Source organism: Mauremys reevesii, linkage group 1 (genome assembly GCF_016161935.1).
Source record: "Mauremys reevesii isolate NIE-2019 linkage group 1, ASM1616193v1, whole genome shotgun sequence".
Lineage (NCBI taxonomy): Eukaryota > Metazoa > Chordata > Testudines > Geoemydidae > Mauremys > Mauremys reevesii.
The window spans coordinates 11,848,048-11,874,191 of NC_052623.1; the positions used below are offsets into that span (position 1 = coordinate 11,848,048).

Sequence of the window (26,144 nt, forward strand, 5' to 3'; positions counted from 1 at the left end):
GTAAGGTTATTACCCAGTCCGTCCCTCCCTCAATGTGGAGAGCACAATGCACCAGCCCCCACCAGCCGCTCTACTTGAGAAGATTTCCCTTTTGCATTTCAAACAACACACTGTATTAGGTAAAAAATATAAAACAGATTTATTAACTACCGAAAATAGATTTTAAGTGATTATAAGTAATAAATGTACAGATCAAAGTAGATTACCTAAGAAATAAAGCAAAATCTCAATCTGAGTTCTATAAAGTAGACAGGGTGTGAATCAAGCAGTATCTCATTGATGGTAGAAATAGTTCACCAATCTTCCAATCAAGGGGCGGCTTTTCCCTCTAGCCGTGTTTTGAGTTGTGGGAGGAGTGAGCCAAAGTGATGATGTCACTTTCCATTTTTATAACTTCTGCCCGGTGCAGGGAACTTCATTGTCACAAACAAAGCCCCCAGGGCAGTTAGTGGGAAAGTACAGGCACAAGATGGAGTCCGGTGTCACATGAGCTGGTCACATTCCCTTGCGTGCTTCAGTGAGTCATAGCAGGGGCCATTACCCATATCGTGGCTACACCATGTAGAGGAAAGTCCATCAGGTGGGGATAAGCTTTTCCCATGGCCCATTGTGCTCACTGATGGGCCATCAACTTGAATAGTCCATTCACAGTGCGCTGGCTCGACTGGATGTAAACTACCTTGTGGAAGTTACTACAGGAACAATCACATTTGAAATACAGGTACAGAGACAATATTCAAAACTTCAGATAAAAAAATGAGACATGTATACAAATAAGATAATCATATTCAGCAAACCGCAGCTTTTCCATTCACACCTCACATCACATAGTCTGTACAAGATTTGTGGCAACTATATAAAAGTGGTGAATATGGGGGTACCAAGGTGTTGTTTTGGGGTACAGCTTGTCACTGCAAAATATTTATCAAACCAGAGCTCTCTGAGATCTAATTTTGTATTTTATCAAGGACATACATCCATGTCCTGAAAAAGACTACTTTCTGGTCTGTACCACAGGAGAAAAGGAAGCCAAGCTACAGAGCAAAAACAACTGAGAGAGTGTTTTTCCCGCTACCCTTCACACACACAATATGTGACCCCCTGAAAATGTTCCTCTCACTTTCCTTGTTCAGCAAGTGTGCCACCAAAGCTTTTGGCACCCAGGTGATCAATGGCTATATTGTGGCATTCCTCGGTGTGCCCACTTCAGGACTTGCTGAACTTTCACTCTAGCAATGTGTTCCCAACAAGAAAGCTGCCAAAACTGACACAGTGCTGATGGGGGAAGTTGTAGGTTCAATATATCCTCGCTGCTGATCTTGATACGGAGAAGCTGCTGGAGACCACGAGCATTGAAAACATCAGCCCAGAGTTCCTCAGTCTTCCTCAGTCCCCCACATTTTGCTTCGCTCCGCTGGAGCTGGGGGACCCATTGTTCTATAGAACTGCAGCTTTGTAGCTGCCTGCAGCCATGACATTCGCCCAAGGGCTGCGCTGTATGAGCATAAGAACATAAGAACATAAGAAAGGCCGTACCGGGTCAGACCAAAGGTCCATCTAGCCCAGTATCTGTCTACCGAGAACTATAGTTGTGCCTATTGCTCAAGAGTTTATGTTTTTCTATGTGTCTGACAATTTTATTCTTTACTATTGTTTCAACTAATTTGCCCGGTACCGACGTTAGACTTACCGGTCTGTAATTGCCAGGATCACCCCTAGAGCCCTTTTTAAATATTGGCGTTACATTAGCTAACTTCCAGTCATTGGGTACCGAAGCCGATTTAAAGGACAGGTTACAAACCTTGGTTAATAGTTCCGCAACTTCACATTTGAGTTCTTTCAGAACTCTTGGGTGAATGCCATCTGGTCCTGGTGACTTGTTAATGTTGAGTTTATCAATTAATTCCAAAACCTCCTCTAGTGACACTTCAATCTGTGACAGTTCCTCAGATTTGTCACCTACAAAAGCCAGCTCAGGTTTGGGAATCTCCCTAACATCCTCAGCCGTGAAGACTGAAGCAAAGAATCCATTTAGTTTCTCCAATGACTTTATCATCTTTAAGCGCTCCTTTTGTATTTTCATCATCAAGGGGCCCCACTGGTTGTTTAGCAGGCTTCCTGCTTCTGATGTACTTAAAAAACATTTTGTTATTACCTTTTGGAGTTTTTGGCTAGCCGTTCTTCAAACTCCTCTTTGGCTTTTCTTATTACACTCTTGCACTTAAGTTGGCAGTGTTTGTGCTCCTTTCTATTTGCCTCACTGGGATTTGACGTCCACTTTTTAAAGGAAGTCTTTTTATCTCTCACTGCTTCTTTTACATGGTTGTTAAGCCACGGTGGCTCTTTTAGTTCTTTTACTGTTTTTCTTAATTTGGGGTATACATTGAAGTTGGGCCTCTATTATGGTGTCTTTAAAAAGGGCCCATGCAACTTGCAGGGATTTCACTTTAGTCACTGTACCTTTTAACTTTTGTCTAACTAACCCCTCATTTTTGTATAGTTCCCCCTTTGAAATTAAAGGCCACAGTGTTGGGCAGTTGAGATGTTCTTCCCACCACAGGGATGTTGAATGCTATTGTATTATGGTCACTATTTCCAAGCGGTCCTGCTATAGTTACCTCTTGGACCAGCTCCTGCGCTCCACTCAGGAATAAATCTAGAGTCGCCTCTCCCCTTGTGGGTTCCCGTAACAGCTGCTCCATGAAGCAGTCATTTAAAGTATCGAGAAATTTTATCTCTGCATTTCGTCCTGAAGTGAAATGTTCCCAGTCAATATGGGGATAATTGAAATCCCCCACTATTATTGGGTTCTTAATTTTGATAGCCTCTCTAATTTCCCTTAGCATTTCATCATCACTATTACTGTCCTGGTCAGGTGGTCGATAATAGATCCCTACTGTTATATTTTTACTAGAGCATGAAATTTCTATCCATAGAGACTCTATGGAACCTGTGGATTCGCCTAAGATTTTTACTTCATTTGAATCTACACTTTCTTTAACATATAGTGCCACTCCTCCCCCTGCACGGCCTGTTCTGTCCTTCCGATATATTTTGTACCCCGGAATGATTGTGTCCCATTGATTGGTCTCAGTCCACCAGGTTTCTGTGATGCCTATTATATCTATATCCTCCTTTATCACAAGGCACTCTAGTTCACCCATCTTATTATTTAGACTTCTGGCATTTGTGTACAAGCACTTTAAAAACTTGTCCCTGTTTATTAGCCTGCCTTTTTCTGATGTGCCAGATTCTTTTTTATGTGATTGTTTATCATCTGATCCGGCCCTTACATTATACTTCTCATTCCTCTGCTCCTGACTATAACCTGGAGATTCTCTATCATCAGACTCTCCCCTAAGAGAAGTCTGTGTCCGATCCACACGCTCCTCTGCAGCAGTCGGCTTTCCCCCATCTCCTAGTTTAAAACTGCTCTACAACCTTTTTAATGTTTAGTGCCAGCAGTCTGGTTCCACTTTGGTTTAGGTGGAGCCCATCTCTCCTGTATAGGCTCCTCCCATCCCAGAAGTTTCCCCAGTTCCTAATGAACGTGAACCCCTCCTCTCTACACCATCGTCTCATCCACGCATTGAGACTCTGCAGCTCTGCCTGCCTACCTGGCCCTGCGCGTGGAACTGGGAGCATTTCTGAAAATGCCACCATAGAGGTCCTGGATTTCAGTCTCTTCCCTAGCAGCCTAAATTTGGCTTCCAGGACATCTCTCCTACCCTTCCCTATGTCATTGGTACCTACATGTACCACGACCACCGGCTCCTCCCCGGCACTACACATAAGTCTATCTAGATGCCTCGAGAGATCTGCAACCTTCGCACCAGGCAGGCAAGTCACCATACGGTTCTCCCGGTCATCACAGACCCAGCTATCTACATTTCTAATAATCGAATCTCCCATTACTAACACCTGCCTTTTCCTAGAAACTGGAGTTCCCTCCCCCGGAGAGGCAACCTCAGTGCGAGAGGCAACCCCAGAACCATCTGGAAGGAGGGTCCCAACTATGGGAAGGTTTCCCTCTGCTCCCATCGACTGCTCTACTTCCCTGGGCCCTTCTTCCTCCTCAACAGCACAGGAGCTGTCTAAGCGGAGGTGGGACAATTCTACAGTGTCCCGGAAGGCCTCATCAACATACCTCTCTGCCTCCCTCAGCTCCTCCAGTTGCGCCACCCTGGCCTCCAAAGTCCGTACATGGTCTCTGAGGGTCAGGAGCTCCTTGCACCGACTGCACACATACGCCACCCGCCCACAGGGCAGGTAATCATACATGCGACAGTCAGTGCAATAAACTGGATAGCCCCCACTCTGCTGCTGGGCTTCTGCCTGCATTGTCTCCTAGTTAGTGAAAGGGTGGTTTAAAGGAAGAGGTTTTGAATGTAGTTTGGTTTATAGGTTTTAGGGGGGGACCACGGGGACGGGGTTAGGGCTGGCGAGGGGCTCCCACTCCCTTCCCACTCCCCTTCTAAACTCCCTTGCGAAACTCCCTGTTAGCAGCCCCTGGTCGCTTGTGCGCGGCTTTATAAAACCCTGGCCTGGCCTGAGTGAATGCCCCGCCCACTGATTAAGGCTCAGCCATTACCAGAGGCTTCGAGCTTTCAAACCTGCCTCCAACTGCCAGCCAGAGCACACGGTCCCTCAAACAACCAAACAACCAAACAGACTGACAAACACAAGCTCAGCACACAGCAAGTAACCCCCAAACACAAACAAACACACACTACAGACAGTCACTTACCCCACAGATGCTGTATTAGCTCCTCCTTCACCTGGAGAACTCCCTTGCGAAACTCCCTGTTAGCAGCCCCTGTTCGCAAAAACAGAGCACCCACATCTTTCAAGCAGCCTCCAGCCCTGCCTATGTAGCTACCATCTGCCCAGCAATCCCTCTAGACAGGTTAATACTGAGCTGGTTGCAGTTTGCACTTGCAGGCTGCTTGATGGTAATGGCCATGGACTTAGTTTTACCTGGTTAATAACCAGACTAATGCACCTGGCTTCTTGCCCAGCCAGAGCAGCGCTCAGCTGCAGCGGTTCACAGTGCTACACCTGCACTTGCCACTGAAGTGGACGGAATTACAGACCCTTGAGTGTTTGTAACTGGCACCTAGGGCGGGATGCACATTAGAAGTGGCAGAGAGAGGGAGGCGTGTGTGTGTGGGGAGGACGGGGCGGGGTTAGAAAGGAAAGGAGAGAAAAGGAACCAAAATGCATGGAGGGGGGTGGGTGGGACGAAATCCAGTAGAACAGGGATTCCCTGCCTCTTCCATTCTGGGGAGCACTTTCCCAGGGAGAGACAAATCCTCTCCCTGACCCCAAACCAGCACTGCCTGGTTCAGGAAATGTTTCCTTCAGGGATTCTGGCTGGATCAGTCTGGGAACTGGAGCACTTGGAGAAACACTGAGGGCAGAGGAGAGTGGGCCACATTAGGGGGAAGAGCAGATCTTGTGGACACCTCCCTGCAGGTTTGGGATCACCCTGCTCCACTCCCGGTCCACTCCCAGTCCCCTAGCATCCGTGCACCAGCTCCAGGTTTGCTGTCACAGCCCCACTCAAGCTCCCACACCCGGACACCTGCCAGGCAGCCGTGTTTGGGTCCCACACACTGGACCCAGGTGTTTTTGAGTTGGAGCAGGGTTCAGGCCCTACTCTAAGTCTGGTTTTATAGGCCCACTCTTGGGGTGCACCTTCTATTCTAGCACCTCCCTCTGGGAGAAGAGACCTGCACGCCAAGTGCCAAAGACATAAGGATACAGATGGTTCATACAATCAAACATGAGTTAATAGGTGTGACAGACGGTCAGAAAGGGTTATGCAACCAGAAGGCTTATTGACCCAAATTCAACCTTTAAAGACATATTAGAGAAGTTTATAAATGGTAATTAGGGCTATTCTTCATAAATAGCAATGTAAATGGGAAGTGGAATAGAGCTTTGAAATGCAAACCTGTATTGTTAGAGAATTAGAGGTAATACTAATTTTATGTGTTTACTTATATCTTGTTAGATGTTAATCATGTAAACATAATTTTACATATTCCACGTTACATACCAGCACCCCTCTTAAGATTCCTAATTTTCACTCTATATGTTTCAGGGCTAATCTAAAATTGTTTCAATTTACAATAATTTATTCTAAAGCACCATCATTTGGCATTTTATTGACTATATCCAGTGCTTTACCAGTTAAATCAGCAACTATAGTGGGCATCTTCTGGTCATCAGGAATCTTATGAACCACATGCAACCTCTCAAAGGTAGTCAAGTATTCAGCAATATCCCCTGCCTCATTGTATGCAGGACACAGCTGTTCCCATTTGAGGATTTTTGGAGAGCTGGGAATCAGTGGAGTGGGAAGGTTCTGGTTCTGCTTTTCTAGGAAGTCCAAATGGTGATTCCGTGCTCTCTCTTTCTCCTCAGTTTCTTGTTGTTTTGGTTCCATAGCCTTTGTGTGTTCATCCTCTTCTCTGGCAGCCTCTGCTGGGTTTAGCTGCAAAATTCTCCAATGTTCTTTTTCTACTGCCTGAAATCTGAATAGCTCCGATTTCACAATCATTTTGCTGTTTTCACTCATCTTGGTGCTTTCCTGTCTGTGTGTCCTTTTCCCAAAATAAGCAAACAGAAAATAACAAACAGATAACCTCTTTGACTGATCTCCAGCCACCACACTTAAAATCTCACTTAAAATCTCTACACCAGTGTAAGAAGTGCAAATCTCACTCAGAACAACAAAATTGTGCATTTCATCCTGCTCGCTGTGCCAAAATTTCCCGCCGTGAAACCTGGAACTGGGATACCGCTGAGCCCTTTCGCACACTAATCTGAATCCCCTCTCACATTGTGATTATGTGAAAAGTTGCAGACCCCTCCAGGTCCTGCACTCACCCAAACATTCACAGGCAGGGACACACCCGGATGAGTTACATGAATGCTTTCGCCAGCTGCTCATGAACCAACAATAGATAGGCTCCAGCCAATTTCCCCCAGCTCCCCAGTCTAGGACCCCAGAGCTGTACCGTCCTGCCTTGGTCAGAAGACTGACCAGAGAAAGTTTATTACCCAGTCCGTCCCTCCCTCAATGTGGAGAGCACAATGCACCAGCCCCTCTTCTTGGGCAGATTTCCCTTTTGCATTTCAAACAACACACTGTGTTAGGTAAAAAACATAAAACAGATTTATTAACTACAGAAGGATAGATTTTAAGTGATTATAAGTAATAAGTGTACAGATCAAAGTAGATTACCTAAGAAATAAAGCAAAATCGTAATCTGAGTTCTATGGCAGCAGGTTTAAAACAAATAAAAGGAAGTTCTTCTTCACGCAGCGCACAGTCAACTTGTGGAACTCCTTACCTGAGGAGGTTGTGAAGGCTAGGACTATAACAATGTTTAAAAGGGGACTGGATAAATTCATGGTAGTTAAGTCCATAAATGGCTATTAGCTAGGATGGGTAAGAATGGTGTCCCTAGCCTCTGTTCGTCAGAGGATGGAGATGGATGGCAGGAGAGAGATCACTTGATCGTTGCCTGTTAGATTCACTCCCTCTGGGGCACCTGGCATTGGCCACTGTCGGTAGACAGATACTGGGCTAGATGGACCTTTGGTCTGACCCGGTACGGCCTCTCTTATGTTCTTATGTTCTTATGAAGTAGACAGGGTGTGAATCAAGGCAGTATCTCACTGATGGTACAAACAGTTCACCAATCTTCCATTCACGAGGTGGGATTTCTCTTTTCCAGCCTGGGACCAGCTCCCCAGTCAAAATCTTTTCCCTCTAGCCGTGTTTTGAGGTGTTGAGTTGTGGGGGGAGTGAGCCCAAGTGGTGACATCACTTCCCCCTTTTATAGCTTCTGCCAGGTGCAGGGAATTTCATTGTCACAAACAAAGCCCCCAGCACAGTTAGTGGGAAAGTACAGGCACAAGATGGCGTCCGGTGTCACATGAGCTGGTCACATGACCTGGAGTGCTTTATTGAGTCATAGCAGGGGCCATTACACATATCCTGGCTTGAATGTTCTCAGGAAAGTCCATCAGGTAGGGATAAGCTTCTGCCATGGCCCACTGATAGGCCATCAACTTGAATAGTCCATTCACAGTGTGCTGGCTTGACTGGATGTAAACTACCTTGTGGAAGTTACTACAGGAACAAACACATTTGAAATACAGGTACATAGTCAATATTCATAACTTCAGATAGAAAAATGACGTATACAAGTAGGATAATCACATTCAGCAAGCTGCAGCTTTTCCATTAACACCTCACATGGCAACTACGTAAAAGTGGTGAATATGGGGTGCCAGGGTGTTGTTTTGGGGTACAGCTTGTCACAGCAAAATATCTATCAAACCAGAGCTCTCTGAGATCTAATTTTGTATTTTTATCGAGGACATACATTGTGTCCTGAAAAAGACTATGTCCCGGTCTGTACCACAGGAGAAAAGGAAGCCAAGCTACAGAGCAAAGGCAATTGACAGAGTGTTTTCCCCACTACCCATCACATATGCAATATGAGACCCCCTGAAAATGTCCCTCTCACTTTCCTTCTTCAGTGAGTGGCACCTGTACTTCTTGTTTGTCAGACCTCAGCCTCACACACATCACTGGATCAACAGACCTTTCACCACAGTATCTGGGGAGCCGTTCATCCCATCAGGCATCATCATCATCTTCATGGCAAATCCCAAAGGAATGCAGACCGAGCGCCTCCCAGATTGATCTTTGGGAAGGTCTTTCACTCTAGCAATGTGTCCTCAGCAAGAAAGCTGCCAAAAACTGACATAGCGCTGATGGGGGTGGTTGTGGGTTCAATATATCCTCACTACTGATCTTGTAAGCTCAAGTCACAAGACTCAGGTCTCCAGTTCCATTCTGGATCACCCTGATATTGGACATTGGACTGCAACCTAAGGATTAATTAATTGTTTGCTGCTGGTAGAAGGGACTCCTCTGGAGGACAGAGGCTATTCCTGGGACTATAACAACCTGCTTCTTCATAGCTAGAGAAGTTGTTCTTTAGCTTACATGGTAGGAGCTTGTGTTTTGGTGTTAAAGGTCCCCGTGTCCCATTCCTCTGGGTGAGCAGCAGTGGCTGGGCCTGCAGCCACAAGTCCCCCACTTCCTGGGTCAGTCACCGCACGTCCCTCCTTCTTGTCTTCTAGGGAAGTATTACATTGCCACCATGACCATGATCACGGCCTCCACCGCACTGACCATATTCATCATGAACATTCACCACTGCGGCCCAGGAGCCAAGCCCGTGCCCAAGTGGGCCAAGAAGTTCATCCTGCAGTACATGGCCCGGCTATTCTTTGTCTACGAGGTGGGGGAGAACTGCAAAAGTCCCAAACGGCAACTGGGCCACCTACCCACAGTCCAGGTGGTGAGTGGCAGGGCCACCAAGGAGGAGCAGAAAGCCCAGACGACGGAGGATGACTCGGACGCGACATGCCGGGAGAAGTCTCTGCAGCAGGAGTTGGTGCCGCAGAGGCTCAGCAGTGCCTCTGGCCAGCAGGACTGGAAAGAGACCGGGACACGTATGAAGCTAGAGTGTGGCCGGGAGGGGCAGCAGCACCAAGTCTGTGTGAAGACCCCGTGCCTTTGCCACCACAACAGCCTGCTGAGGAATGTCGAGTACATTGCCAACTGCTTCCGGGACCAAAAGGCGGCTCAGAAACGGAGCGGTGAGTGGAAGAAAGTGGCCAAGGTCATGGATCGCATCTTCATGTGGATCTTCTTCATTATGGTCTTCTTCATGAGCATGCTCATCATGGGCAAAGCCATCTGAAGAGCCCTTGGCACGCAACGGCCGCTAGTTATCTAGGACCTTTCGTCTCACCCTGTCGGAGCTGTGGGAGCACACGGGTGGGCGGCCTGGGACAGTCCATCCTGGCGCTGCTGTGGAAACCGTTGCGTGTGAGGTCTCACTAATAGCATATTCTAGTTCAGTAGAGATCTATTCTTTGGCAATCCTAGAACCCGTCTTCCCCCACAAGGGCGGCACCTGTTACTGCTGCAGCCACGTGGCTGGTTTGAAACCATCACCACCCCGTGGAGCACCAGGGAGCTAAAGGAGAGGGGTGGCTGAGGTGGGGAGGGAGAGTAAGGAGTCAGGACTCTTGGGACTGTTCCTTGGTTCTGGGAGAAGGTTTTGGGGTAGTGGTTAGAGCAGGGGAGGAAAACTGAGAGCTGGGACTTTTGGGTTCTGTTCCCAGTTCTGGGCAGAGACTGGGGTCTAGTGGATTGGAGTGGGGGGAGGGGCTGGGAGCCAGGACTCCTGGGTTCTATCCCAGCTCTGGGAGGGGTTGGCAGTCTGTAGCCTGCACCCCAATGCAGCGTGTATCATTCTAACATGCTCAGTCACTTCTGCAAGAGCTCAGCGGGGGAGCGGGGCCTGGAATAAAGAGACCAAAATAAAATCTCTGCAACGTCTCCTGTGCATCGTTCTTGGGCTAGAAAGTCCAGCAGGGACCGTAGGTCATGGCCCCCAGGCAGTACCTGTGCACTCAAGGGCTTTGCTGTGGGGGTCCTGACACTGTCACGTATGCAGCCAGCCTGTCCAGCTGGGCGGAGAGAGATAACGTCACTGGAAATGCAGCAAAGGATCCGGGTTGTGGCTGTTTCCAGCACATCGACCTTCAGCTCAGCTCATTCCACCTTCCGTCCCTTCTTTGAGCCCATGCCAGCCAGCGCTCGGATACAGACACAGGCCTCTTCTCTGGGGCAAACGTTCCATGTAACCCCCCATCAGCTTAATTATCTATTTCCCTGTTGCAAATGTGGCTGCTGATTCTGCGGCTGGATGGCCTCTCCCCATTGCAATTCTCCAACCTAGGGTGCCTTTTACACTGCTCCGCTGGGAGAGCCACCACTCCTGGTCTGCTCACAGCCAGCCTCCAGCATGCAAGATACACTGTGTGAGTGCTCGGCCCAGCCTCTCATGAATTACACCAGCAAACTCCCAGTCCCAGACGTTCCCCCAGAAATGTGCGTCTTCTACTGCCCAGCACCTGCCTGGACAATCCCAGCTCATCATAAGTCCATCATTTTATTAATGGGGAATGATGTGCACAAATCCTGTTATCGCCAAGGGAGTTCCCCAAACACTTTAATCCAAACACACTGGTCTAGATAAAACAATAAAATAAATGTATTAACGACAGGAAGAGAGATTTTGAGTGATTGCAGGTAATGAGGCATAAAAGTCAGAATTGGTTGCAACGAAATAATTTCTTAGTTGCTTTTGATCTTTTAAGTGAATTCACAGTTAAGTCTCTCTCACCACTTCTTCTCACAGTCTTGCTGGCTGAGTCTTTCAATCAGGGTCTCTCCACAGATCATAGAAAAGTGACAGCTGATCATAGAATATCAGGTTGGTAGGGACCTCAGGAGGTCATCTAGTCCAACCCCCTGCTCAAAGCAGAATCAATCCCCAACCAAATCATCCCAGCCAGGGCTTTGGTCAAGCCTGACCTTAAAAACCTCTAAGGAAGGAGATTCCACCACCTCCCTAGATAATCCATTCCAGTGCTTCACCATCCTCCTAGTGAAAAAGTTTTTCCTAATATCCAACCAAAACCTCCCCCACTGCAACTTCAGATAATTACTCCTTGTTCTGTCGTCTGATACCACTGAGAACAGTCTAGCTCCATCCTCTTTGGAACCCCTTTTCAGGTAGTTGAAAGCAGCTATCAAATCCCCCCTCATTCTTCTCTTCTGCACATTAAACAATCCCAGTTCCCTCAGCCTGTCCTCATAAGTCATGTGCTCCAGCCCTCTAAGCATTTTTGTTGCCCTCTGCTGGACTCGTTCCAATTTTTCTACATCCTTCTTGTAGTGTGGAGCCCAAAACTGGACACAGTACTCCAGATGAGGCCTCACCAATGTCAAATAGAGGGGAATGATCACGTCTCCCAATCTGCTGGCAATGCCCCTACTTATGCAGCCCAAAATGCCATTAGCCTTCTTGGCAACAAGGGCACACTGTTGACTCATATCCAGCTTCTCGTCCACTGTAACCCCTAGGTCCTTTTCTACAGAACTGCTTCCTAGCCATTCGGTCCCTAGTCTGTAACAGTGAATGGGATTCTTCCGTCCTAAGTGCAGGACTCTGCACTTGTCCTGGGTGAACATCATTAGGTTTCTTTTGGCGCAATCCTCTAATTTGTCTAGGTCCCTCTGTATCCTATCCCTACCCTCCAGCATAGCTACCACTCCTCCCAGTTTAGTGTCATCTGCAAACTTGCTGAGGGTGCAGCCCACGCCATCCTCCAGATCATTAATGAAGATATTGAACAAAACCAACCCTTGGGGCACTCCACTTGAAACCGGCTGCCAACTAGACATGGAGCCGTTGATCACTACCCATTGAGCCTGACAATCTAGCCAGCTTTCTATCCACCTTATAGTCCGTTCATCCAGCCCATACTTCTTTAAAATGTTGGCAAGAACACTGCGGGAGACTGTATCAAAAGCTTTGCTAAAGTCAAGGAATAACCATCCACTGCTTTCCCCTCATCCACAGACCCAGTTATCGTCTCATAGAAGGCAATTAGGTTAGTCAGGCATGACCTGCTCTTGGTGAATCCATGCTGACTGTTCCTGATCACTTTCCTCTCCTCTAAGTGCTTCAGAATTGATTCCTTGAGGACCTGCTCCATGATTTTTCCAGGGACTGAGGTGAGGCTGACTGGCCTGTAGATCCCCGGATCCTCCTTCTTCCCTTTTTTAAAGATGGGCACTACATTAGCCTTTTTACAGTCATCTGGGACCTCCCCCGTTCGTCATGAGTTTTCAAAGATAATGGCCAATGGCTCTGCAATCACATCCGCCAGCTTCTTTAGCACCCTCAGATGCAGCGCATCCGGCCCCATGGACTTGTGCTCATCCAGTTTTTCTAAATAGTCCCGAACCACTTCTTTCTCCACAGAGGGCTGGTCACCTCCTCCCCGTACTGTGCTGCCCAGTGCAGCAGTCTGGGAACTGACCTTGTTTGTGAAGACAGAGGCAAAAAAATAATTGAGTACATTAGCTTTTTCCATATCCTCTGTCACTAGGTTGCCTCCCCCATTCAGTAAAGGGCCCAAACTTTCCTTGACTTCCTTCTTGTTGCTAACATACTTGTAGAAACCCTTCTTGTTAATCTTAACATCTCTTGCTAGCTGCAACTCCAAGTGTGATTTGGCCTTCCTGATTTCACTCCTGCATGCCTGAGCAATATTTTTATACTCCTCCCTGGTTATTTGTCCAATCTTCCACTTCTTGTAAGCTTCTTTTTTGCGTTTAAGATCAGCAAGGATTTCACTGTTAAGCCAATCTGGTCGCCTGCCATATTTACTATTCTTTCTACACATCGGGATTTTTTTTCCCAGCAACCTCAATAAGGATTCTTTAAAATACAGCCAGCTCTCCTGGACTCCTTTCCCCCTCATGTTAATCTCCCAGGGGATCCTGCCCATCAGTTCCCTGAAGGAGTCAAAGTCTGCTTTTCTGAAGTCCAGGGTCTGTATTCTGCTGCTCTCCTTTCTTCCTTGTGTCAGGATCCTGAACTCAACCATCTCATGGTCAATGCCTCCCAGGTTCCCATCCACTTTTGCTTCCCCTAATAATTCTTCCTTGTTTGTGAGCAGCAGGTCAAGAAGAGCTCTGCCCCTAGTTGGTTCCTCCAGCACTTGCACCAGGAAATTGTCCCCTACACTTTCCAAAAACTTCCTGGATTGTCTGTGCACCACTGTATTGCTCTCCCAGCAGATATCAAGGTGATTGGAGTCTCCCATGAGAACCAGGGCCTGCGATCTAGTAACTTCTGCTAGTTGCCGAAAGAAAGCCTCGTCCACCTCATCCCATTGGTCTGGTGGTCTATAGCAGACTCCCTTGTTGCTCACACTTCTAAACTTAATCCAGAGACTCTCAGGTTTTTCTGCAGTTTCATACCAGAGTTCTGAGCAGTCATACTGCTCTCTTACATACAATGCAACTCCCCCACCTTTTCTGCCCTGCCTGTCCTTCCTGAACAGTTTATATCCATCCATGACAGTGCTCCGGTCATGTGAGTTATCCCGCCAAGTCTCTGTTATTCCAATCACATCAAAGTTCCTTGACTGTGCCAGGACTTCCAGTTCTCCCTGCTTGTTTCCCAGGCTTCTTGCATTTGTGTACAGGCACTTAAGATAACTCGCTGATTGTCCCGCTTTCTCAGCCTGAGACAGGAGTCCTCCCCTCTTGCACTCTCCTGTTCGTGCTTCCTCCCGGTTTTCCATTTCCCCATTTACCTCAGGGCTTTGGTCTCCTTCCTCCGGTGAACCTAGTTTAAAGCCCTCCGCACTAGGTTAGCCAGCCTGCTTGCGAAGAACAAGAGCTCCAGATAAATCCATAAGGCCATCACTTTGTCCTCCTGCAGATCCCCTCCAGCTAGCCTCCGTCATGATGCTCTGCCCGTTGAGCGACGCTAGGCGGGTGGCAAGCTGTGATGGCAGAACTTCCACACAATGCCTGCTCCTTTCACGGTCGCCTCGTCCTCCCCTGCCCGCCCGCTATTTCAACCACCTGTTGCATCCTGTCAAAAGCAAGCTGGTTTGAGCACTTCCCCTCCTCACTGGCCAGCACAACGGGGCCCTGGTCACTGATTGGGCCTCTAGGCACTATTGCAATGGAAATAATAAAGATAAATTGCGAGGCATGGGAGGGCAATGCAGGGAGAGGTGAGATTTATGCTCAATAGGAGAAAAGTGCATCCATGTCTCAGACTGTGGAAGAGTCTCCTGGGGAAAGCGTATAAGCCCTCTTCCTGGAGACAGTTAAAATCAGACTGGACGTGCCCTGGAAAATACGCAGAGCAATTCTCCATGGGGCATGAAATGGATGGAAGCTAACAGCCTTTCTGTCTCTAACATCTATACCTCTGTGGCACTGAACATAAGAACGACCATACTGGGTCAGACCAATGGTCCATCTAGCCCAGTATCCTGTCTTCCGACAGTGGCCAATGCCAGGTGCCCCAGAGGGAATGAACGGAACAGGGAATCATCAAGTGATCCACCCCTGTCGCCCATTCCCAGCTTCTGGCAAACAGAGACCAGGGACACCATCCCTGTCCATCCTGGCTAATAGCCATTGATGGACCTATCTGGACTAGAGGTGACTGGAGCAGGAAGACTCAAATATCTCTGATTAAGGCCCACATTTTTCCAACACAACTATGTCAATTAGGGATGGGTTTTTTTTTTGCGGACATAGCTGAGCCAAAGCCCTAGTGTAGATGCACTTATACCAGTATAAAAGGGCTTATGCCTGGGCTGTAACTGTACAGTGTATGAATTCTGGTTGTCGGTGTGAAGTTGTCTTGTGAAAATCTGCTGTGTCATGAGGGCCAGTGTTCATGTGGATCATTGCTGACAGGTCCTGTAGCACACGTGCACCAGGCAGATACAAGAAGAAGGTGCTTAGGACTTAACAATCCTATTCAGGTAGGAACATCTGGGACATGGGGGGAACTGCATCCTTAGAAAACCAGCTTTTAGCTGACTCCGGTAGGGAGCGGGGGAAAGCCTTAGAGGAGAACAAAAGAGACCAGCTGGCCAGGAAGGGGTTAAAATAATGAAACCCACCAGTGGTGTAGCCAGGTTCTAAGAGCAGGGGGAGTGAACACACAAAAAAACATCTTGGGCTCAGATAATCATCCCACATTGATGAGACTCCTCCAGCCCTTGGCAATGTTTTGTGCCTGATTTCTTTTGTAGCTGGATTTGTTGCAATGAAACCCAAAAGGGGCATTGTAATGGGGCGGTGGGCCAGGGGCATGATAACAAGCCTGGGCTGCAGGAATGGGATATGCTGGAGGTGGGGGTGGGAGAAGTGGCTGGAAGTGGTTCGTCCCATCAGGCATCATCATCATTTTCATGTATCAGAGGGGTAGTCGTATTAGTCTGGATCTGTAAAAGCAGCAAAGAATCCTGTAGCACCTTATAGACTAACAGACGTTTTGCAGCATGAGCTTTCGTGGGTGAATACCCACTTCGTCGGATGCAAGTGGGTATTCACCCACAAAAGCTCATGCTGCAAAACGTCTGTTAGTCTATAAAGTGCCACAGGATTCTTTGCTGCTTTTACATCATTTTCATGGCATTCCTGGCGCAGCTAAAGCTAACATGAGACTAATGTTGACAAACTCTGTATTTAACTGCTTGACCCCACTTGGGTTCATTATGAAATATACTCAGGATACCAAATAACCAGCGTCAGTCAGGTTTATTGCTCTGACCCAATAATAACGTAGTGCAGGGAAAAGGTTCTGTACGATCCTCGTCTCTGGGAAGCCATCTCACATTCACCGCACGCAGAAGGTGAGCTCCTTTTTATAGGGGAAAAGGCAGCACGCTGCATTTACTGAGAATACAGCAATTAGCATATGCTTTTCAGTCTCTCTCTCTCTCTCCCACCAGTCGATGTTATAGTTACCAGTCCAGAGACTGGATCAATCTAGTGGCCAGCCAGATTGGTCGCAGAGGGGAGCCGGGCTCTGTCAGTCGCAATCCGATGCTCCTGGAGTTGTTGGCAAGACGAACCCAAAGCCCCATAGCAAAGCACCCTGTTCTTATAGTCCTTTTTTTCCGTTGAAGTCTATGGATTTTGCTGTGTCAGTTTACGCCTCAGTGGGTGTTATCTTTTGATGGCCCAAAACACCTCCGGGAGGGTCATCCTGTCTGGTTTTGATTTAATCAATTATCTTGTGTTTTAAGGGTGCCAGCCCTAACCTCAGGATTGTCTCCTCAATCATGGATGCGCGTTGATGGTTCTCTGGTGTCTCTAAGTCTCTTGAGTCTCTTCACTCCTCCTTCCTTGGCCATCTGGCTTTAGCAATGGCCTTCACACCTTATCTTTTCCTGGTGCATGCACTCCTCATTCTCACAAACCGTTCTTTACTTTCAAAAGGTCACAAATAGCAGTGTTTTATGTTGAACAAGAAAGGCATCGTAAATTAGGCTTTACTAAATCTTGCGACTATCTTTTCCTACATTGGGGCCTAGGCCTTCAAAATTCCTCTAATCTAATTAACAGAGACACAGACAAGACCCTGTCTGTTGCTTGCGAGGCATGAATAAAAAGAAAATGGTTAATACTAGTATCCACTATCCTATTCATTTATTCTAATACCTTAATTCTTACTATAAAACATACACAGTATATAGCCAAAACATAACCAATTATATAGCACAGTACCATGGTACAACAATGCTTCGGCCATCATTCCAGAGGACATACTTCCATGCTGAGTTGTGTGACTGCTCCCCTCCGGCAGGTCAGTTATACAGTTCCCTCTCAAAGCCTGAGCCACAGATTGGGTGCCTGGAAGCACACATGCTGAATCATCCATTCTGCCCTGGGCATCCTCCCCCATGTGATCAGTGAGGAGACATTCCTGTACCCCCACTATTCATCCCCCGGTTTCCTCCTCTGGGTCCTCCTCTAGGACACATACTCCTATACTCTCTAGAGTGAGATCTTTCCCCTGGTCAGCCGGGAAGGGCTCAGACACAGCTAACAGCCTGGACAGTTGTCTCAGTGGCAGGCTCTCCACCCCCCTCCCTTCCTGAGGTGGTGTTATAGAATCATAGGACTGGAAGGGACCTCGAGAGGTCATCTAGTCCAGTCCCCTGCACTTAAGGCAGGACTAAGTATTATCTAGACCATCCCTGACAGGTGTTTGTCCAACCTGCTCTTAAAAATCCCCAATGATGGAGATTCCACAACCTTCCTAGGCAATTTATTCCAGTGCTAAACAACCCTGACAGGAAGTTTTTCGTAATGTCCAACCTAAATCTCCCTTGCTGCAGGTTAAGCCCATTGCTTCTTGTCCTGTCCTGAGAGGTTAAGAAGAACAAATTTTCTCCCTCCACCTTGTAACGACCTGTTATGTACTTGAAAACTGTTATCATGTCCCCTCTCAGTCTTCTCTTCTCCAGACTAAACAAACCCAATTTTTTCAATCTCCCCTCATAGGTCATGTTTCTAGACCTTCAATAATTTTTGTTGCACTTCTTTGGACTTACTCCAATTTGTTCACATCTTTCCTGAAATGTATTGCCCAGAACTGGGCACAATACTCCAGTTGAGGTCTAATCAGTGCGGAGCAGAGCGGATGAATTATTTCTTGTGTCTTGCTTACAACACTCCTGTTAATACATCCCAGAATAATGTTTGCTTTTTTCCAACAGCGTTACACTGTTGACTCATATTTAGCTTGTGGTCCACTATGATCCCCAGATCCCTTTCTGCAGTTCTCCTTCCTATGCAGTCATTTCCCATTTTGTATGTGTGCAACTGATTGTCCCTTCCTAAGTGGAGCACTTTGCATTTATCCTTATTGAATTTCATCCTATTTCCTTCAGATCATTTCTCCACTTGTCCAGAATCTTTTGAATTTTAATCCTATCCTCCAAAGCTCTCTACCTTTCCCAGCTTGGTATTGCAAACTTTATAAGTCTATGCCATTATCTAAATCATTGATGAAGCTATTGAACAGAACCTGACGCAGAACCAATCCCTGTGGGACCCCACTCGTTATGCCCTTCCAGCATGACTGTGAACCACTGATAACTACTCTCTGGGAATGGTTTTCCACCTAGTTTTTTACCCACATAATGGTAGTTCCATCTAGTTGTACTTCCCTTGTTTGTTTATGAGGAGGTCGTGCGAGACCGTATCAAAAACCTTACTAAAGTCAAGATATACCACATCTACTGCTTCCCCCCCCTATCCATGAGGCTTGTTACCTGTCAAAGAAAGCTATCAGGTTGGTTTACATGATTTGTTCTTGACAAATTAATGCTGACTGTTACTAATCATCTTATTATTGTCTAGATGTTTGCAAATTGCTTAATTATTTGCTCCCTTATCTTTCCGGGTACAGAAGTTAAACTGACTGTTCTGTAATTCCCCAGGTTGTCCTTATTTCTCTTTTTATAGATGGGCACTAGATTTGCCCTTTTTCAGTCTTCCGGAATCTCTCCTGTCTTCCATGACTTTTCAAAGATAATTGCTAATGGCTCAGATATCTCCTCAGTCAGCTCCTTGAGAATTCTAGGATGCATTTAATCAGACCCTGGTGATTTGAAGACATCTAACTTGTCTAAGTACTTTTTACTTGTTCTTTGCCTATTTTAGACTCTGATCCTATTTGATTTTCACTGGCATTCAATATGTTAGATGTTCACTCGCCACCAACCTTCTTGGTGAAAACCAAAACAAAGTCGTCATTAAGCACCTCTGCCATTTCCACATTTTCCGTTATTGTCTTTCCCCCCTCATTGAGTAACGGGTCTACTCTGTCCTTGGTCTTCCTCTTGCTTCTAATGTATTTGTAGAATGTTTTCTTGTTTCCTTTTATGTCCCTAGCTAGTTTAATCTCATTTAGAGCCTTGGCTTTTCAAATTTTGTCCCTACAAACTTGGGATATTTGTTTATATTCATCCTTTGTAATTTGATTGAGTTTCTGCTTTCTGTAGGACTCTTTTTTGAGTTTTAGATCATAGAAGGTCTCCTGGTTAAGCGAGGGTGATCTCTTGCCAGACTTCCTATCTTTCCTACGCAGTGGGATAGTGTTGCCTCCTGCTGCCTTGCTAAAGAAACCCACATCCATCTCCTCAGTGGTTTCTATGAGTGGGATCTATCCCCTATTCATCTGTGAAGTGCTCACAGCTAACAGCCTGGACCGTTGTCTCAGTGGCAGGCTCTGGGCTCCCGTCTTTGGGCTCCCATCTGGGACACATCTCCCTTTGCTCCCTAGCATTGGGTTTGTCCCTTGTTTGGCAGCAACATGGACATTTTTCTCCCTGAGGCGATGCTGCCTTCAGCTGAAGGGCAGGAGCTGGTCTCAACCACCGCCACCCCTGGAAGCATGCAGCTTCCCCCTCCTGCAGGGGAATCAAGGAGACTCTCTCATTCCTTCAGCAGTTCCTGGGACTTTCCCCTTTCCCTCTGAGGTCCCAGCAGAACGCTCCTTCTTGCTGCAGGCTTAGTCTCACCTCTGCTGATATTGGACATTGGACTGCAACAGAAGGATTAATTCTGAAAGAACTTGTTGCAGCTCTAAAGCTCACCGTTTCTACCATGAAATTGACTTAAGAATTCTATTAATGTATCTATGTATAATGATGTCTGGTAACTGCAGTGCGGAAGGAGGTGTTGGATCGTTAATCGGGGCCGTCTCCTACCCTCAGGCAGGTTCCTTGTCAGGCTGCAGCAGCTCCCATCCCAGTTTCGTCATAGAGGGAGCCCAGCTACAAGGGTTATGTGAGGGGCGGAGATTGTGATGGGATGTACCCCTGAGGTGAAGCCTGGAAGCTGTTGGAACCGCTGTGTCGCCTAACTATTCAGCTGGGTTGGAATCTCCCCCTGCTCTCCTGGTGACACACAGCCAGCCCCTTCAGGCCCTGTTATCATCCAACATGACAGCAGGTGGTGCCACACACCCAACTGAGTCACCTGAGTGTTTTACCGAAGTCATTCATGGACCATCATTGTAGGCACCAGCCAACTTCCCAAATTCCCAGCCTTGCACCCCTACTGGAGTATAAACCCAGAAGTAGACTGTCTTGCACTGCAGCGATCTGTACAGCATAAACTCATTAAATAGTCCGCTCCCACCTCGATGGAGGGAAGATATTCACCACTCTTTGTTAACGGAGCTAAGATTCCCAAACACTTCACTCAAAAACACACGGATTAAGATAAAACATAAATCAGGTTTATTAACTACGGAACGACAGATGTTACGTGATTGTAAGTGATAACAAACAGATCAAAGCAGGTTACCTAGGAAATCAAACAAACTTTCAATTTAAGATTTATACACACTAAATAGGATTTGAATCAACAATATCTTACCCTGACTGATGATACAAGGAGGCTTACAGATTCTTGAGGCACAGGCTGCATCTGTTTTGCAGTTTGGGTTCCCCTCCCCCATTGAAAGTCCTTTGTCTTCCAGAGCTTCCTGTAGGTGTTCAGTTGTGGTGGAGTGAAGACAAGAGATGACGCTACTCCCCATGTTTTATAGTTTCTTCTACCTAGCTGGAAAGTCTGTGCATGTAACGTGTGTAGGGGGTGCCCTCATTGGCCAAACATTCTCCATTGTCTCCATGCTCCCTCCAAGGAGGCTTCCTTATGCAGAGTTCCTGTGCTAATGGATTCATCCCTGGATGAGTGTTGATGACAGCAATTAACAGTGTCTGGCTACTCCTCTGACATACCTGAAAGGCTGGTTTTAGGTGTTTCCAGCCTCACATCACACTTTAGTAACTCAGACATAGGATTTCATAGCTGCACGTACAATGACAGCGCATACAACCCAAGGGAATATCAATGTTTTGCAGATTAAGACTTTTAGAATGATACCTCACAGGGCATACTTTGTACAAAACATACCATAATTACATCACCATGGTAAATAGGAGGTGCTTTGGGGTCCAGAGTGTCACAGGGATGATCCAGAGAGTGATGGGGGTGGGTTGGAGAGGAGTGAGTGAGGGGTGGAACCTGGGGGAAGAGGCAGGGCAGAGGGGTGGGGCCTCAGGTTTCCAGTTACCAGCAATTAAAAAGGTGGCAACCCTGTCAGTTGTACATAGGCAGATTCCCCAGTTTGTCCCACTGACACAGCACAGTAAGGTCAGGCAAGGATTTAATGTCTCTTTGACTGGCTAGTCAGTGATTCAGGGAAGACGGCCCAGCACCATGTCACCAGCCAGCTCTGCATGGAGCTCAGTCTGAGAGCCAGAGCATCAGGAGAAAACTTTAGGTTCTTTGATGAGTAAAGGGCTGGAGCAGCCTTACACGGATCTGTTGGGTCCTCACCCCATACATGATGGGGTTTAGCATGGGGGGCACCAGGAGGTACATGTTGGCCATGAGAACGTGGAAATGCAGGGCCACATTGTGCCCAAACCGCTGTGCAAGGGCGGAGAAGAGATGTGGGATGTAAAAGGCTAAGATGACACAGAGGTGGGAGCCGCAGGTCCCAAAAGTCTTGAGCCGGGCGTCCTTTGTTGGGAGTCTGAAGATGGCCCTGAGGATCTGGGTATAGGATACAGCGATAAAAGACACATCCATACCGATAAACAAGAATGCCATAGAGAGGCTGTAGTAACTACTGATGCGGATGTCAGCGCAGGCCAGCTTCACCACAGCTATGTGCTCGCAGTACGTGTGGGGAATGATGTTGGTTCTGCAATATGGCAACCTCCTTGCCAGGAAGGGATAGGGCAGTACGAGTATGATGCCGCGCAGCACCACGGCCAGGCCAATATTGGCCACCATGGGGTTTGTCAGGATGGTGGAGTGTCTCAGGGGATCGCAGATGGCCACGTAGCGATCAAAAGCCATGGCCACAAGGATCCCAGACTGCATTGCAGAGAAGCTGAGAATGAAGTACATCTGGGTGAGGCAGGCAGTGAAATTGATCTCCCTGGAATAGAACCAGAAGATGCTCAGCATTTTGGGTAGGATGGATGTAGACAGGACCAGGTCGGTGATGGCCAGCATGCAGAGGAAATAGTACATGGGCACATGGAGGCTCGGCTCTGTCTTTACAATGAACAGGATGGTGAAGTTCCCCAAGAGGGCTATGGCATACATGGTGCAGAAGGGGATGGAGATCCAGACATGGGCTGCCTCCAGGCCAGGAATGCCCAGCAGGATGAAGGTGGAGGGATTGATGAAGTCAGTTGAGTTGGAGTCTGACATGGAGTAGGAGAGAAGGTGTCCAGTCCTGATGAACAACAGTGTCTCCTGTATGTACCGTATGTTCCCCTGACTTCCTGTATGTGCCCAGGATCTAGGGTGATGGTCGCAGGACAAACACCTGGATGGAGAGACAATGTTAATATGAGACACTACATGCACAAGTGGAGGCTGTTCTAATGGATTAAGCTGATTGGTCGCTCTTCACTCACTGAATAATGACATTTTCATTATTCAGATAAATGAATTATGAACAACTGACCCTCCTAATGTAATTTCATATTTTATGGTGCTTCCTTCATCAATAATTCCTACACATCAGAGTGTGGGAATCCTTAATAGGAGCCAGCAGGAAACATGAGAGAATATTGGTTATCCCTCTTTGTTCCTTAGGTCTTGTCTACAGTACCACAGCATTTGGTGAAGAAATAGTGGAGGTGTAAACACTACAAAGCCACTTTTGACGACAGAACTCCTCGGGTTCAGTGACGTAATAAAGGCACCTTGACGAGACTTGTAAGGCTTTTTACACAAAAGTTTTGTCACCAAAGTGCCAGTGTAGACACCATGCTTGATTTCATCACTGTGATTGATTTCATCAGTGTAATTGACCTCTGGAAGGCATCCCACAATGCCCATCCTAACCACTCTGGTCAGAAGTTTCATCTCTGCTGCCCTGCATCCAGGTAAATACTTTCTGCTCCTCCCTGTTTAAAGGCCCAGGAATTTTGAAATTCTCCTTCCTGTTTGCTCGGCGTGGAGTGTTCACATCACATCTTCCCCTGTGGCCATGGCAGCTCCATGCAGCAAATGGTCTCCTGCTTGGACCACTGTGGAACTGCTCAGTATTTGGGGAGAGGAGGCTGAGGAGTCCCAGCTGTGCTCCAGCTGTAGGAATTTCAATACCTATGGGCAGATTTTTTGCAGCTTGCGGGAAAAGGGCTATGATTGGGACATGCTGCAGTGCAGAGGAAAATGAAGGAGCTGAGGCATGTGTACCAGAAGGCAAGGGAGGCAAAGAGTCGCTCCGGTGCTGCGCCCTAGACCTGCAATTTTTATAAGGCGTTGGACGTGGCTACTTTGGTGGGGCTGGAGCCAACGGAAACTGGACCTAACCCAGAGGAGGAAGTCATGATGAAGAGGTGGAGACATTAGAAGATGTGGTGCCCATGCCGGGGTTGCCCAGTGCTGCATCCAGTCAGGAGCTGTTCTCCACTCTGGAGGTAGCCAGCCAGTCTCGGCAGTCACAATCAGGTGAGCCACAAGCAAGAGATAAGGCCCCTGGTAAGTGGTTTTGCTCTGTGAAGTGCAGAGGTGGGTTGAGGGAAGAGAAATGTACAAGGTTGGCTGTGTTTGTGTGTGCTGGGCATTTCCCTGTGCAACTAGGCAGTATGGCAGAACGGGGTGTTGATGCACACCGAGATTTCACTGGAATCCTCCAGAGAAACCTCTAGGAAATTTTCCTGCAGGTACTCTGCAATCCTCTGTTGGAGGTTCCTTGGCAGAGCTTCTTTGTTCCTTCCCGTATTGAAAGAAACTTTCTCCCGCCATTCTGCAATTACTTGGGCAAAGACCAAAGCAGAATACAGGCGAGCAGCATAGGGACTGGGCGGAAACTGCAAGCATTTAGTAGATGCACCCTTGCTTTCTTGCTAGCCCTCAGGAGAGAGAGATCTGCCACAATGTCCCGCCTGTGGAAAATGGTGGGAAACTTTAGAGTGCTGTCCCCGAGAAGTGCCCACGATGCCTTTCATGTTGCTTTTCTCCCACGCCCAATGTCCCTGCCCCAGGAACACTCACCATTCTTGCAGTATTCACCGGCATGTGTGCTTGTCAAAGGTCAGTGGGAAAGTGATTGGTGTGTTACTAGCAGTGTATTTTAATGTAGCGTTTCAATGCTGTACGTGTACTTACCAATAAGGCTTCTGTTTATTGTTACTTGTGTTTCACTAGATATGTCCTTGAAAGGAGGCACCCCCTCCACTCCAGCCAAGTGTCTCCACCGGATTAGAAAATGCCCAAGATGGAGCAAAGAAGATATGTTCTGGGAGGTGCTGCAGTACTCTGCTGCAGACAAGAAAGAATGCAGGCAGTGGAGAGAAAGTGACAATTAGGAAAGAAAAGAAAATGAGGCATACAGTAGAGATGCAGTGGAGATGCTGATGCTGCAGTCCCTCCTGATGCTCCAGACTGAGCAGATGGGTGCCCGTCCTCCCTTCAGCACATTCACAACTCTTTCCCATTTCTTTCCCAAACTCCACCCTCACATTCCTTTCCAATTTCTGGGACGTCTCACTTCACCGTTCATTCTTCCTCAGCTGACAACTTTTCAAATGAAAGCTGGACTTATGCTCAGCGGTGTTTGTGTGCATGGTGTTGTGGGTTTTTGGCAATAAAAGCAAAGTTATTTGAATAATCAGCACTCTTGATTTGTTTCCGCTGAAGTTATGATAGCAGATGGCAGCAGCAAACCAGCAGGCAGTTTTATAATTTCCTTACATTGAACCCTAGGCCTGAACAATCACAACTGCTTTCTACTCTACCAAAACTGGACTTCATTATGCAATACAATCCCAAGCATAGCAACAAACATTACTCGCTCTCATTTTTAAAGTGCTGCTGCAAAGTCTCCCTGATTTGAATTGCCTCCCATTGTGCCCCTTTAATAGCCTTGGTATCTCGCTGTTCAAAATCAGCATCCAAGTGTTCTGTCTCAGCAGTGCACCCTGAGCAAACTTTTTCACCCTTAACTTCACAAATATTATACAACGTGCAACACATGGCTATGACCAGGGGAATATTTTCCGCATTGAGGTCTAACCTGTCATAAGGCATCGCCAGCGCGCTTTTAATCTGCTAAATGCATATTACACAGTCATTCCGCTCCTACTCAGTCTATTGTTGAAATGCTCCTTACTGTTATCCAGGTTTCCCATGTACGGCTTCATAAGCTCTGGCATTGAGGGGTATGCCAGGTCTCCCAGGATCACTATAGGCATTTCAACATCCCCTATGGGGATCTTCTGGTCTGGAAAGAAAGTCCCTGCTTTCAGCTTTTTGAAAAGGCCGGTGTTCCTAAAGATTCATGAGTTATGCACTTTTCCGGACCAGCCTGCATTGATGTCAATGAAACACCCATGGTGATCCACAAGTGCCTGCAACACTGTGGAAAAGTGCTCTTCTGACTGATATATTCCATCAGAAGGTGTCTGGTGCCAGAATTGGAATATGCATGCCATCTGTCGCCCCTCTGCAGTTGGGGAAACCCATTTCTGCAAAGCCATCCACAATGTCATGCACGTTGCCAAGAGTCACGGTCTTGCGCAGCAGGATGTGATTAATGGCCCTGCACACTTGCATTAACGCAGCCCCAGTGGCTGACTTCCCAACTCCAAACTGATTT

The 26,144-nt window shown here is 47.2% G+C and overlaps 3 protein-coding genes across 10 annotated transcripts; 1 reads left to right on the forward strand and 2 right to left on the reverse strand.

The window, feature by feature from the left end:
- Nucleotides 1-183: 183 nt before the first annotated feature.
- Nucleotides 184-6,923, reverse strand: LOC120396999. 2 transcript variants are annotated; one of them, XM_039522340.1, is made up of 3 exons: nucleotides 6,193-6,923; nucleotides 4,748-4,816; nucleotides 184-692 (listed from the first exon to the last, which is right to left on the reverse strand). In XM_039522340.1, the coding sequence occupies exons 1-3, from the start codon at nucleotides 6,749-6,751 to the stop codon at nucleotides 676-678; spliced, it is 645 nt and encodes a 214-aa protein (XP_039378274.1). In that variant the 5' UTR covers nucleotides 6,752-6,923; the 3' UTR covers nucleotides 184-675. The 2 variants fall into 2 exon arrangements, with proteins under 2 accessions (XP_039378274.1, XP_039378263.1); XM_039522329.1 differs by having other exon boundaries at nucleotides 184-1,494.
- On the forward strand, nucleotides 583-24,951 carry LOC120397013 (neuronal acetylcholine receptor subunit alpha-9-I-like). 7 transcript variants are annotated; one of them, XM_039522392.1, is made up of 4 exons: nucleotides 583-721; nucleotides 8,560-9,034; nucleotides 9,169-9,690; nucleotides 24,695-24,951. In XM_039522392.1, exons 3-4 carry the CDS (start codon nucleotides 9,189-9,191, stop codon nucleotides 24,853-24,855), a joined length of 663 nt encoding a protein of 220 aa, XP_039378326.1. In that variant the 5' UTR covers nucleotides 583-721; nucleotides 8,560-9,034; nucleotides 9,169-9,188; the 3' UTR covers nucleotides 24,856-24,951. The 7 variants fall into 7 exon arrangements, 6 of the variants coding, with proteins under 6 accessions (XP_039378326.1, XP_039378309.1, XP_039378336.1 ...); XM_039522382.1 differs by lacking the exon at nucleotides 583-721 and adding an exon at nucleotides 7,953-8,175; XM_039522375.1 differs by lacking the exon at nucleotides 8,560-9,034 and having other exon boundaries at nucleotides 612-721.
- Nucleotides 21,757-22,744, reverse strand: LOC120397006 (olfactory receptor 52E2-like). The gene has a single exon (XM_039522353.1). It carries the CDS (start codon nucleotides 22,742-22,744, stop codon nucleotides 21,797-21,799), a length of 948 nt encoding a protein of 315 aa, XP_039378287.1. The 3' UTR covers nucleotides 21,757-21,796.
- Nucleotides 24,952-26,144: the final 1,193 nt, after the last annotated feature.